Source organism: Adiantum capillus-veneris, chromosome 11 (assembly GCF_014529385.1).
Source record: "Adiantum capillus-veneris isolate H3 chromosome 11, ASM1452938v2, whole genome shotgun sequence".
NCBI lineage: Eukaryota > Viridiplantae > Streptophyta > Polypodiopsida > Polypodiales > Pteridaceae > Adiantum > Adiantum capillus-veneris.
Window position 1 is genome coordinate 12,462,884 of NC_140941.1, and position 11,934 is coordinate 12,474,817.

At 34.7% G+C, this 11,934-nt stretch overlaps 1 protein-coding gene across 1 annotated transcript; it reads left to right on the plus strand.

The window, feature by feature from the left end:
- Positions 1 to 433: 433 nt before the first annotated feature.
- LOC147446897 (uncharacterized) lies at positions 434 to 1,959 on the plus strand. Its single transcript, XM_086523527.1, has 5 exons — positions 434 to 456; positions 731 to 935; positions 1,023 to 1,297; positions 1,386 to 1,651; positions 1,814 to 1,959. The coding sequence occupies exons 1-5, from the start codon at positions 434 to 436 to the stop codon at positions 1,957 to 1,959; spliced, it is 915 nt and encodes a 304-aa protein (XP_086379653.1).
- The last annotated feature ends 9,975 nt before the right edge of the window (positions 1,960 to 11,934 follow it).

Below are 11,934 nucleotides of genomic sequence, written 5' to 3' on the forward strand. Positions count from 1 at the left end.
TCTGAGGGGCGTGATACCACTAATGATGTGGGAGCTGGACATAAACGGCTCTCTTGGGCAATCACTTAGTTTGGGGTTGTTAGGTGATGTGTTTTCAAAATTCTTTGTGAAGCTCAATAGCCCTCCTCCATTGATCCCTTTGTGTAGATTGATTCCTAATGAAGAAATCCGCATAGTCTCTAACCAAATTGAGACATTTCGTGATTCTTTTGATAGTCATGGCTATGTTGATGCATCTACCCCCTTTTTTGGTCTCTCTAACTCTCCTTGGAAGCTCTATCTACTTTGATGTGGCACAACTAGATTTTCAAGAGTGGGGGCCAAATTGAGTTCTTCAACATGAAACATTCGAGACAAAAACTAAAGGAACAGAGTGGGAGGATCTCAAAGGTAAAAAATTTCTAGTTTGGGATGGTAATCATCGTGTAAAAGCATGGTTGTCACGTGTGCGCGAAGGTAAGATACTTTTAAAGTGGCTAAAGTTTTTTATTATTATGGAGAGATTCATCCTAAGTTTATTTATTGCTAGCTTGGTCACACATTTCGTCTCACCATGTGCGTGTAAGGTGTCTATTTTTGGTGATTGATAAGAAGCAAGAAGGAGAGTTGTTATTGGCTTTGAAGTCTCAAAATGAGCAAGTATCCTTAAATTCAAAATTATTAGGTAGACTTAATTTTCTTTAATCATTAAGTACTAATCTTTATTGACAAAATATGTGGTGTTTTGTAGACTAGTGCTCACAAGTGTAACTCCTACGCTATCACATGAAATATTTATGTTTCAAAGGTTTGGATTGGCTGACAGAGCTTCAATATTAGAGTATTTGGGTGAGGATCTAAGCAAGTGGGCTTCACTAGAGTTTAGCTTGGAGCGACACACTGGAGAGCAATGGTACAATACTCCTGCTACTTTTTTAGGCCAACTTGTTTGGAAGGTAATGATTAAGTTTGATTTTTTTAACCAAATTTTTAAGTAGCACACTACAGTTGTCAATGAGCATAGAGGTTTCCAATTTTTGTAGACCTCTTTTGATAGTGCAGTGAAGATCGCTATAGCTTCTCTTGATAGAGATAGCCTAGGCTTGGAGGAGTATGTTGCAAAGTGTGAGAACACAAAAGGAAATGTGGAGCAAACATTCAGAGATAGAGCATACAAAATGCTCACCATTGCAAATCCAAATAATGGAAATGCGTTCTTTCAGCTCATCTTCAACTATGATTTGTCAAAGAAGGGTATGGTTGCCCTAACAAAGGAAAATCTCTACACTCTGGCCATGTCTTGTGTCCAAGCAAAGGGGTATGCCAACATCGATACAATGCTCAAAATCTTGTATTCATTCAAAGTTTTGAGTCAACTATTTATTATGATATTGTTTTATAAATAGGAAGACAGAAGTGTTACATATGCTTATGACAGGAAATGCGAAGGATGATGCAACTATAGAGATGTTTGGGGACTCCAAAAAGACATTGTTGCACATGAGAAAGGAATTCTATTGGGAGGAGCTAATAGATGAGACTGAGACTATTGTGCAGTGGCTTTCAATTTATGATGGTGTGCCTGCAGATGGATTTGGAAAGTGGGTGAAAGAGCAACTAACAATGCATGTACAGTGGAGTTTCCATGAAGTGTGGAAAGATCTTTCTAAAAGTAAAGGAGGGAGGAAAGCAACCTAGTGTTGAGGAGGCTACCAATAGACTTGTATACATGTATATTGTAATCCACACTTGACTTTGGAACACCATTCATGAATACATGATATAATATATATTTTGAGAACTATTTGATTGTTTATTGGTTATTTATACTTAGGTGGATCCAACAACTCATTGGTGAAGGTCATGGATGAGGAGGGAGAAGTGAAAGATTGGGCAAATGTTAGTTCCAAGGACACTATGTATCCTAAGGCATGGGTGGAGAGAGGTGTTTCTGAATGGGAAATTGAGAGATGCCCTTGATGGTTAGACTATCCACTTGGACATGTGCCTCCAAGTGAGGAGCACTTATGGAAAGGTATTTTCTCATTGCTAAACTATGCAGAATTTTGCATATTTTTTCAAAGATAAATCTATAGGGCCTCTTAAATCTCACTACTTGCTTTTGTCATTCGATTGTATGTTTCATAGAGTTTGAAAGCATTGAGACAACTCACATTGAAAGTCATAGAGATTCTCCACCTCATGAGAACTCTCCATCGGCTTCACCAGAGCCAAATGTAAAGCTACCTACTACAACAACCTCCACCTCACACCGAGTGGCTACATCTGCCTCATCTCAGCTTGTGCATGAGAGACGCACAAAGCGACGACTTGACACTTTGCATAAAGTTCAAGAAAAGATCACAAGTAAGAATTATTTATCGTAACAAACATGTGCTTGGAAAACTAATTCTATACCTTTTTTGAAATTTGTTAGCAGATGATGAGTGTTTGTCACAAATTTTGGTGGTAGACATCCATATTCTTAGAAAGGGGTCACACAGGTGGAAACCTTGAGTCTCACAAGTCACATTAATGTTTTCATGCTTTTATTACATAATGACACCTCTTTGATTCTTTCCATATAGTGTGGACAATTTTTTAATGAAGATAGCTACATCATTATATCACACATGCTCTCCCTCAGACACAATTTCTCGTCTCGTGTGGGCTGATTTTCCTACGGGTTTATGAGTGGTACGTAGATCTAGGTGTGGATGGTTGTCCCCCATGGAACAAGATTAGCACATCATTGATACGTGCCACACTTAGCTTTGCTGCCCTTTTCATGGCTGATGAGGGATCGTTTGTGTGTTTGAGCCTTATGGATCACCTTCCTAATATACACAAGGTGGGAAGGAAGGTTGGGTTGTTGATGCATCGGACGATGTCTCTTCATGTGCAATCAAGTTATTTATACGAGAATGGAGAACAAGTGAGTACACACATCTCAAATCTTAGTTTTCACCTATGTGTATGTGCTTATAATATGGAGATGATAATATGAGAAGGTTTTGTATAATTGTAGGTTGAAACATTGGCACTAAGTATGTTGTAGCTTTCACCCATTTTTTTGTAATTGTAGCTATCACCCATGTGTATGTGTTTATACTATTGAGATGATAACATGAGAAGATTTTGTGTAATTGTAGGTTGAAACATTGTCAATACGTAGCTTTCACCCATTTTTGTGTAAATGTAGCTTTCACCCATGTGAATGTGTTTATACTATGGAGATGATAACATGAGAAGTTTTTGTGTAATTGCAGGTTGAAACATTGGCACTAACTATGTTCTATTGAGAACATTGTAATCTTTCTCTAATGATCGTGAGGCAGGTGAAGAGGTTGCAAAAAATTTATTCAATGCTCAAAGAAATTTCATTGTAGAGAAAAAAAAGAAGAGTCCATTTACACGCACTTTGGTACATGGACACTATATTTGAGGTGGTGCAGAAAGGTCTCCTATATTTTTTAGGTGAGATGGGAACTCATCATATTTATTTGTTGTGGTTTTAAAAAAATTCTTATCGTAGAAGATATTTTTTTGAAATTCCTTTTTGCCACAGATGGTTAGTGTGGACTTTCATGAATGAAGGAGATGCTATTTTGGATATTTTTGCTGGATGTGGAGATATGAGAGGACAAAATTGTGCTTTTTAGCTACCTTTTTTGGATTGAAAACTACTTGTTTTTGTTAACAAACACTCTTTGAGGCAACTTTAGATTTTGTACCTTTAAAGGTTTTCATTAACTTATTTTGTTTGTGTGTGTATTTCGTCATTCATTAACCTTAAAGTTACATGTATATGATGGTGATTACTGTGTGACTAAATATGTAGCGTGGATAAAGAACTTTTTCTTTACAAGAGACTTGCTTTTGTCTTAGTGCTTATGTTTGTGAAGGATAATTAATATCTTTTGGGTTATAGTTTTTTATTTATGCTGGGTTATTCCTTGACATTATTTCCTTGCATATAGGATGGTAATTGTTTCCTTGGGGCATTTGGAGTTTGAAACAAGGGTTGTGTTTATCTGAGGAGAGTCCTTGCTTATATTTTGGGTTTTGTTATTTGCAATATGATTAGGCTGGCTTGGATTTTTTTGGGGCTCCCAATTATACTAAATGTAGAGCTTAATAGACAAAATAAATAGAAGTAGTTGATTTGCAATGAGAAATGTCCTTGTTCTATATATCAGTTTTTTATTTTAGCATTAGCCCTCAAAGTGAAGTACCTAATGCTAGATTGCACCAAGTTCACTCTTTTAGGAATTAGGGATGTCATATGGAAAGGAGAACATGCATGTCATCCCTCCTCATGTGTTTAGAGTGGAGAAAAGCTCGCACAAAAAATCCAATTGCCAATAAAAGTTCATTGAACTAAGCTCACAAAAAAATATCCCCCACCAAGTTTGAAGGGAAGCAGGAGCCAAATGAGGAAAAGGGGGAGAAAAATGCAATTTTCTCCCATAGAGTGCAACCAACAGCCCTAATACAAGTTTGACCTCAAGAACATGTTGGTATATATCCTTTATCACTCCTATGTGGTCAAAAGTAAAAAACTCACATCTATGTCACATGGAACCTAAAAAACCTCAAGTAGATGTCAGAAACCTTGAATGCAACCAAATTCCCTACCCAAATCTCATCAAACTTGAGTCACAACCTTGACCTACTATATCCATCAAGCCCATGACATCATAATTCAAAAAATCTAGCCTAATCACGAGTTTAAGAAAAAAACACAATTTTTTTCTTCATTTTGCATGAAATATTATTTTTATGAGTTGTTGAAGTTTTGCATGGTTCATACAAGTGTTTTAAACAAGGTTAACAACTAACAAGCCCATCAAATTCTTGGAACAAGAAAACACCATTTCTGGCTCTGACCCTTCTATGGATTGCGACAATTGTTCACAAGATCTATGAAGTCTAACACAAAAGGCAACAAGAAAAATCTCAAGGTTAACAACAACTAACAAGCCCAACAAATGCTTGGAATAATAAAATACTACTTTTGGCTCTGACCCTTCTATAGATTGCAACAATTGTTCACAAGAGCTATGACACAAAAGGCAACAAGAAGAAGTAGAGCCACAAAAAGAGACTTGAATAAATTCTAGACTACACTATTCCTCAAGGACTCACTACAAGAAACAACAACCTACATAGAGAAGGAAAGTTTGGAGCTGGAAGGTGCCATAGTTTATGAAGCAGTCTACATGTAAGAGAATATGACGTAGCTAAATAGATATTTGAGTAGCTTACTTAATGGAGAGAGACAAAATTTTCACACATGAGAGATTATATATATATATATATATATATATATATATATATATATATATATATATATAGACAGAGAGAGAGAGAGAGAGAGAGAGAGAGAGCACATACGATATACGTGGTTCACCCAATGTGGGCTACATCTACGAGAAAGCAGCCACTAAATGGCTTTACTACTTCAAAGAAGAACTAGTAGCTTAATAATGATGTTAAATAACTCTGATAATTATCTTGTGATTTGTTAAATTGGTTTACTATGTTTTCATTAATTTTATAGTAAAAAAGAACTAATTTTTGCCTAATTTATTACAAAAATTAATCAAAAAATTATGATATAATCTTCCTAGCTTCCTAATAGTATATTTAAGCTCTGACATTTATCTTAGAATTAACTAAGCTTATCTAGAATAATTTTTATTAATTAAGGTCAAAATTAATCAATGTCAATCCTAATTAGGATTAGTAATTAAGTAGATTATTAATCTTCATTAAGATAACATAATCAACAAATAAATAATATATAATAGAGTATTTAATAGTAGAGAATAATCTAATCTTTTTTAATTAATAGATTCATTAAAGAAATTAGATATAAATTGCTAATTAATTGAGATTAGCATAATTATCTCGCTTAATCACTTAGATTTTGCTCTCTTAGTGATTTTTGTGAAGTATCTCTCTTGCACAAGAGATTTCTGGCTAGGACTCTGGGTTTGAGTCAAAATGAGAAGCCTAGGGTCCACCCCCCTGTTTCAAGCTCCGATTTTCATGCTTGGCTGCAAGGTTTACTATGGTTGCCTGCTACTAAACACTACTTGATTTCTCAATTGCTTACTGCTCAATTTTTATTATAGTTTTTTCTGGCACTCACAGGCTCTCACAGGTTGAATCTAGTAGTTGCTTGTAGCTCAAGCAGCCCCCAGGCTCAAGATGGCACCTCCTGTAGCTAGTTTAGTCCCTAAGAGGTTAGTGATGGCCCTTATCGGCACCTGCCTGCTTTATAAAATCAAATCTGCTAATTTTTTGTGCTATTTTCTACTATTTTGATAAATATATGGGAAAATATCTAAGGGTTATAATGAAATTCCTAAGCTTTTATGATTACTAAAAACCATCCAGTTATTTTTACAACTTAAAGTGGCAATGAATCTTTTAGAAAGGATAGTAATGTCAATTTTTACCCGAATTTATATCTGAGAGTTCCTAGCTATAAGTTTGTTGTGCTGAAGATTTTAAAAATACCAATTTTAACTGCTTTCAAGATAATGTTTTATCTGTTTGCACATCAAATGCTTTCTCCTAAAGCTTTGCATTCATTTCCTTGGAGCTAGAAGGGTGGAAACCTTACAATCACCCCAACTTAATAATTTGAGATGTCCTCATCTCAACCAAAATTGGAAAAGTCTTTGAGAAGAGAGGTTTCATCTTCCAAAGTGGCATCTTCAGTGGGATAATCTTTCCACTTTATCAAATGTTCCCTGATTACTCTATTTCTAAGATCTCTTTCTCTGGCTTCAAGGATACACTCTGGCTGAAGTTCAAGCACTCCTTCTTGTTGCATTACAATCTGTTCATCCTTCAATGCATGATTGGGATTTGGGATGTAGGGTTTTAGTAGGCTGATGTGAAATACATCATGAACTTTGATATGTTCAGGCAGCTTCAATTTGTAGGCTTGATCACTGAGGACCATGATTATTCCATAAGCACCGCAATACATGGGACTAAGCTTTTTGAATTGCCCCAAGGATAGGCTGCTTCGTTTTGGACACACTCGAAGAAAGACCTTGTCTCCTTGCTTAAAGACTCGATCGGATTATTTTTGGTCCACATAATGCTTTTGAAAATCCTTAGCCGCTTGAATATCTTGTCATATGGCTTTGGTCTGGGCTTCTATTTCCTCCAACATTTTCTTTGAGTCCTCTACCCTTATAGTAGGGTCATAAAAATTCAATGGTGATATGCATTCATGCCCATATAGAGTATTGAAAGGTGATATCCCAATGCTTTTATGGAAAGAGGAGTTATAGGAAAACTCTACCAAGGAAAAAATTGAATCCAGTCGTGGGGTTCTCTATTGCAATAAGCTCAAAGGATATCTTCAACTACTTGGTTCACCCGTTCTGTCTGTCCGTCCATCTGAGGATGATTTGTTGAGCTAAAACATAGTTGTGTTCCTAAAGCTTCAAATAGATCCTTCCAAAACTTGGAAGTAAACTTTGCATCCCTATCACTGATAATTCTCTTCGGAAGCCCATGTAGTCTAAAGATCTCTTTAAAAAAGATATTGCTTATATCTTATCGCAAGTGGTTTTTACCGGTATTAGGTGAGATGCTTGAGTGAGCATATCCACGACTACCATTAGGGAGTCATACCCTCCCTAAGCGTGGGAAGACCCATGACAAAATCCATGCTAATGAATTCCCACTTCATTTGAGGTATGTCTAAGGATTGCAGCTTTCCCGGCATCATCAATCGTTCAGCCTTGTCTCTCTAACAAGCAAGGCATTGTCTGATGTATCGAAGTACATCCCCCTTCATTCCGATCCAGAAGTATCTTTTTCTCAAGGTATTAAGAGTTTTTTCATATCAAGTGTCCTACTACTGGGATATCATGAGCTTCATGAAGAATTAGCCGCTTTAAGGAGGTATCCTTAGGAATGTAAAGTTGATGTCTGTAGTAATAAAGGCAGGCCAGCCTCCATAGAATGGTCCTTAACTAGGGCTTTTTCTTTTTTTTGTTGCATCTTCCTGGATGAGGATTTGAATGATTTAAAGATAGGCTTCATCTTTCTATGAGCATTCCCTCACCTTATCCAATATTGGATTGTTGGCCATGGAGATGGCTCCAAGGAAGGATTTTCTACTAAGCGCATCGGCAACAACATTTTCCTTGCTGGGTTTGTATTTTATTTGAAAATCATATTCCTAAAGAAGTTCTATCAAGCGTCTTTGTCTCATGTTTAGAGTTGGTTGGGAAAAAATCCATTTTAGACTCTGGTGATCAGTGATCGGATGAAATTGGTGTCCCAATAGATAACGTTGGCATGAATAACAGCTAATAATTCCAGGTCGTGATTTGGATAGTTCAACTAATGAAGCCTTAATTTTTTGGAAGTGTAGGAAACTGGTCCACCTTCCTGTGTTAAAACTCCTCCTATAGCCAGTCCACTTGCATCTCTTACCACCTCAAAATCTTGAGTAAAATCGTGTAGCTTGAGCATGGGAGCAAAGGTGAGATATTGTTTCAGTTGTTGGAAATAATCTTTATGTTCTCTCTTCCATGTAAGCTTGGAGCATTTCTTGAGTAGCTGAGTCAAGGGTGCAACAATGAGTGCATAATCTTTGATGAATATTCTATACCATCCTGTAATACCTAGAAACCCTCGAATTTCACTGATAGTTTTGGGTTGTGGCCATTCTATTACATCCTTAACCTTTGCACGATCCACTGAGATTCCCTTAGAAGATATGATAAATTATCCCCTTATAATTATTTATGCAAATTGGATAACTTGCCCTTTTAATTTATAATTAAAGTAAGTCAATTTTAACTTAATTAAATAGCTAGATTAATTTTTTCTTAATGAGATAATTATCACAACTTACTAATGATGTTTACTAACTCTGATAGTTATCTTATAATTTTTTATATTGATTAGCTAATGTCCCCTTTAAATTACAGCTAACATTAGTTACTTTTATCTTAGCTAGATTAATTTTTTGTTAATGAGATAACTATCATGGCTTATTAATGATGTTTACTAATTTTGATAATTATTTGATAATTATTTAATTTGATAAGTTAATCCCTCCCTTTAATTTACAACTAAACTTAGTTAATTTTAGCTTAATTAAATAGGTAGATTGATTTTGTCTTAATGAGATAATTATCATGGCTTACTAATGATGCTTAATAAGTCTGATAATTATCTTATAGTTAACTAAGTTGATTAGCTAATTTTTTATATTTAATTTACAACTAAAATTAGTTAATTTTAGGTTAATTAAAAATAGCTAGGTTAATTTTCTACTAATGAGATAATAGTCATGGATTACTAATGATGTTTCCTACCTTTGATAATTGTTTTATAATTATCTAAGCTGATTAGCTAGTTTTCTTCTTTAATATATAGCTAAAATCAATCAATTTTAGTTTAATTAAATAGCTAGAATAATTTTTTGCTTATGAGATAATTATCACAACTTAATAATAATATTTAATAACACTTATAATTATATTTTGATTTGTTAAGCTGGTTTATTAAGTTTCTATTAATTTTATAATTAAAAATAGCTAATTTCTACCTAATTAATTATAAAAATTAATAAAAAAGTATGATAAAATTTCCTTAGCTTTCTAATAGTATAGTTAATCTCTAATATTATCTTAGGGTTAACTAAGCTTAATTAATATAATTCCCAGTAATTAGGACCAAAATTAATCAATTTCAGTCCTTATTAGGATTAAAAATTAAGTACATTATTATTCTTCATTAAGAGTAAGTAATCATCAAATAAATAATGTAAATAAAGTGTTTAATAGTAAACATTAATCTAATCTTATTTAATTAATAGATTAATTAAAAATCTAGATAGAAATTGTTAATTAATTGAGATTAGCATAATTACCTCGCTTAATCTCTTAGATTTTTTTCTCTTAGTAATTTCTGTGAAGTATCTGTCTCGTATGAGATATTTTTGGCTAGGACTCCGGGTCTCAGTGAAAATGAGAAGCCTAGGGTCCTATTTATAGCTTTTTCTGGCACTCACATGCTCTCCTGGGCTGAATCTGGAAATTGCTTCCAACTCAAGCAGCCCCCAAGTTCAAGATGGCACCCTCTACTGCTAATTCAGTCCCTGGCAGATCAGTGATGGCCCTTACCAGCACTTGCCTGCTTTATAAAACAAATTTGCTAATTTTTTGTGCTATTATTTTCTATTTTGATAAATACTTGGAACAATATGTAAGGGTTATAATGAAAGTCCTAATCTTTAATGATTACTAAAATCCATTTAATTATTTTTACAATTTAAAGTGGCAGTGAATCTTTCAGAAAGGATAGTGGTGTCAATTTTTACCTGAATTCATTTCTGAGAGTTCCTAGCTATAGGTTTGTTGTGCTTAAGATTTTAAAAATACCAATTTTTAACTACTTTCAAGATAATGTTTTACCTATTTGTACGTCCATTGCTTTCTCCTAAAGCTTTGATTTCATTTCCCTACAGCTAGAATGGTGGAAACCTTACAGTAATGTAAGCTCACATGACATTTATGACACTTTGCTGCCTCTTTTTAGTGGGAGAAACTTGAATGAAAATTTCAATGAGGCAAATGTATAGCCTATGGGGGTTTATGAATATGCTAAAAATCAGCCTATTATTGATGCACATATACTTGATGTGGAAAGGGTTGAGAATGAGAATGCTAGAGGTATGCCAAAATAGCAAGGTGCATACTTTGCGTGATAGTAAATTGGATGTACCTATGTCTAGTCGTACTCGTTCAGGTTCTTGCCTTGCATCTTATGCATCAGATTGTTATGCTTTGGCTATTTCTAGTTTACATGATGAGGAAGAATCTCTTTCTTTTGATAAAGCTTAAAATTCAAAAAATTGGATGGCTACCATGCAATCAGAAATATGATGCACTTATAGAAAATGACACTTGGTCTTTATGTGATTTTCCTCCTATCAAAGAGGCCATTGGTAGGAAGTGAATTTATAAGTTGAAACACAAGTGGGATGGTGAGATTGATTGCTACAAGGCTTGACTTTTTGCATAAGGTTATGCATGAAAAAAAGGTATAGATTATGAAGACACTTTTACACCCACTTGTCGTATGACTACTGTTTGTTTTCTATGTGCATTGGCATCTCAGTTTGGATGGGATGAGCATCAATCATACATTATTACTGCTCTCTTGAATGGTGATATATTTGAGAAACTTTATGTAATGCAGCCTCGCGGTTTTATCAAAGAAAAGAAAAGAAGATAAAGTGTGTAAATGTAAGAAAGCTTTGCATGGACTGAAGTAATCTCCTCATGCTTGGTATGAGAAGGCTGACACTCATTTGGTTAAACAAGGCTTTTGTAACAGCCCAATTGAAAGTAATCTGTATGTAAAGCATGAGGCTGATGTATTTCTCATCCTCATTCTATATAAAGATAATTTGTTAATTACTGGTCCGAATGAGACACATATTGTTGAATTCATATATAGCTGATTTGAATGCTACGTTCAAGATGAAAGACTTGGGTATTTTGCATCATTACTTGTGCACACAATTTCAAAAGTGTGACTGCCTTATCTCAAACAAGCTACATAGAGACATTACTATGTAAGTTTGAACTTGAGGACTTCAAACCTATTGCTACTCCCATGGAAACAGGTTCTAAATTAAGTCCTCATGATGGTGGTGATGCTACCGATGTTGCTCGTTACCAAAATGTTATTGGATTCCTTATTTATGTATGCAATATGAGGCCAGATATTCAGTTTGTAGTCTCATGGATCAATGGATTTATGCATAGCCCAGGGTCTAAGAATTGGCAGGCTATTTGGAGGATCTTTTGCTACTTGAGTGGCACTTTATATATTTGGGTTGTTTTATCCCAAGTGGGATCATTGCTACTAGATTTACATGCCTTTTCAGACTTAGATTGG

Bases quoted from the DNA above. Each gene is read 5' to 3' on its own strand.
- LOC147446897 (XM_086523527.1), top strand. From the start codon at position 434: ATGGTTGTCACGTGTGCGCGAAG. The intron at 457-730 runs GTAAGATACTTT...GGTGTTTTGTAG, and splicing joins GTTGTCACGTGTGCGCGAAG to ACTAGTGCTCACAAGTGTAA. The intron at 1,652-1,813 runs GTAAAGGAGGGA...ATTTATACTTAG, and splicing joins GTGGAAAGATCTTTCTAAAA to GTGGATCCAACAACTCATTG.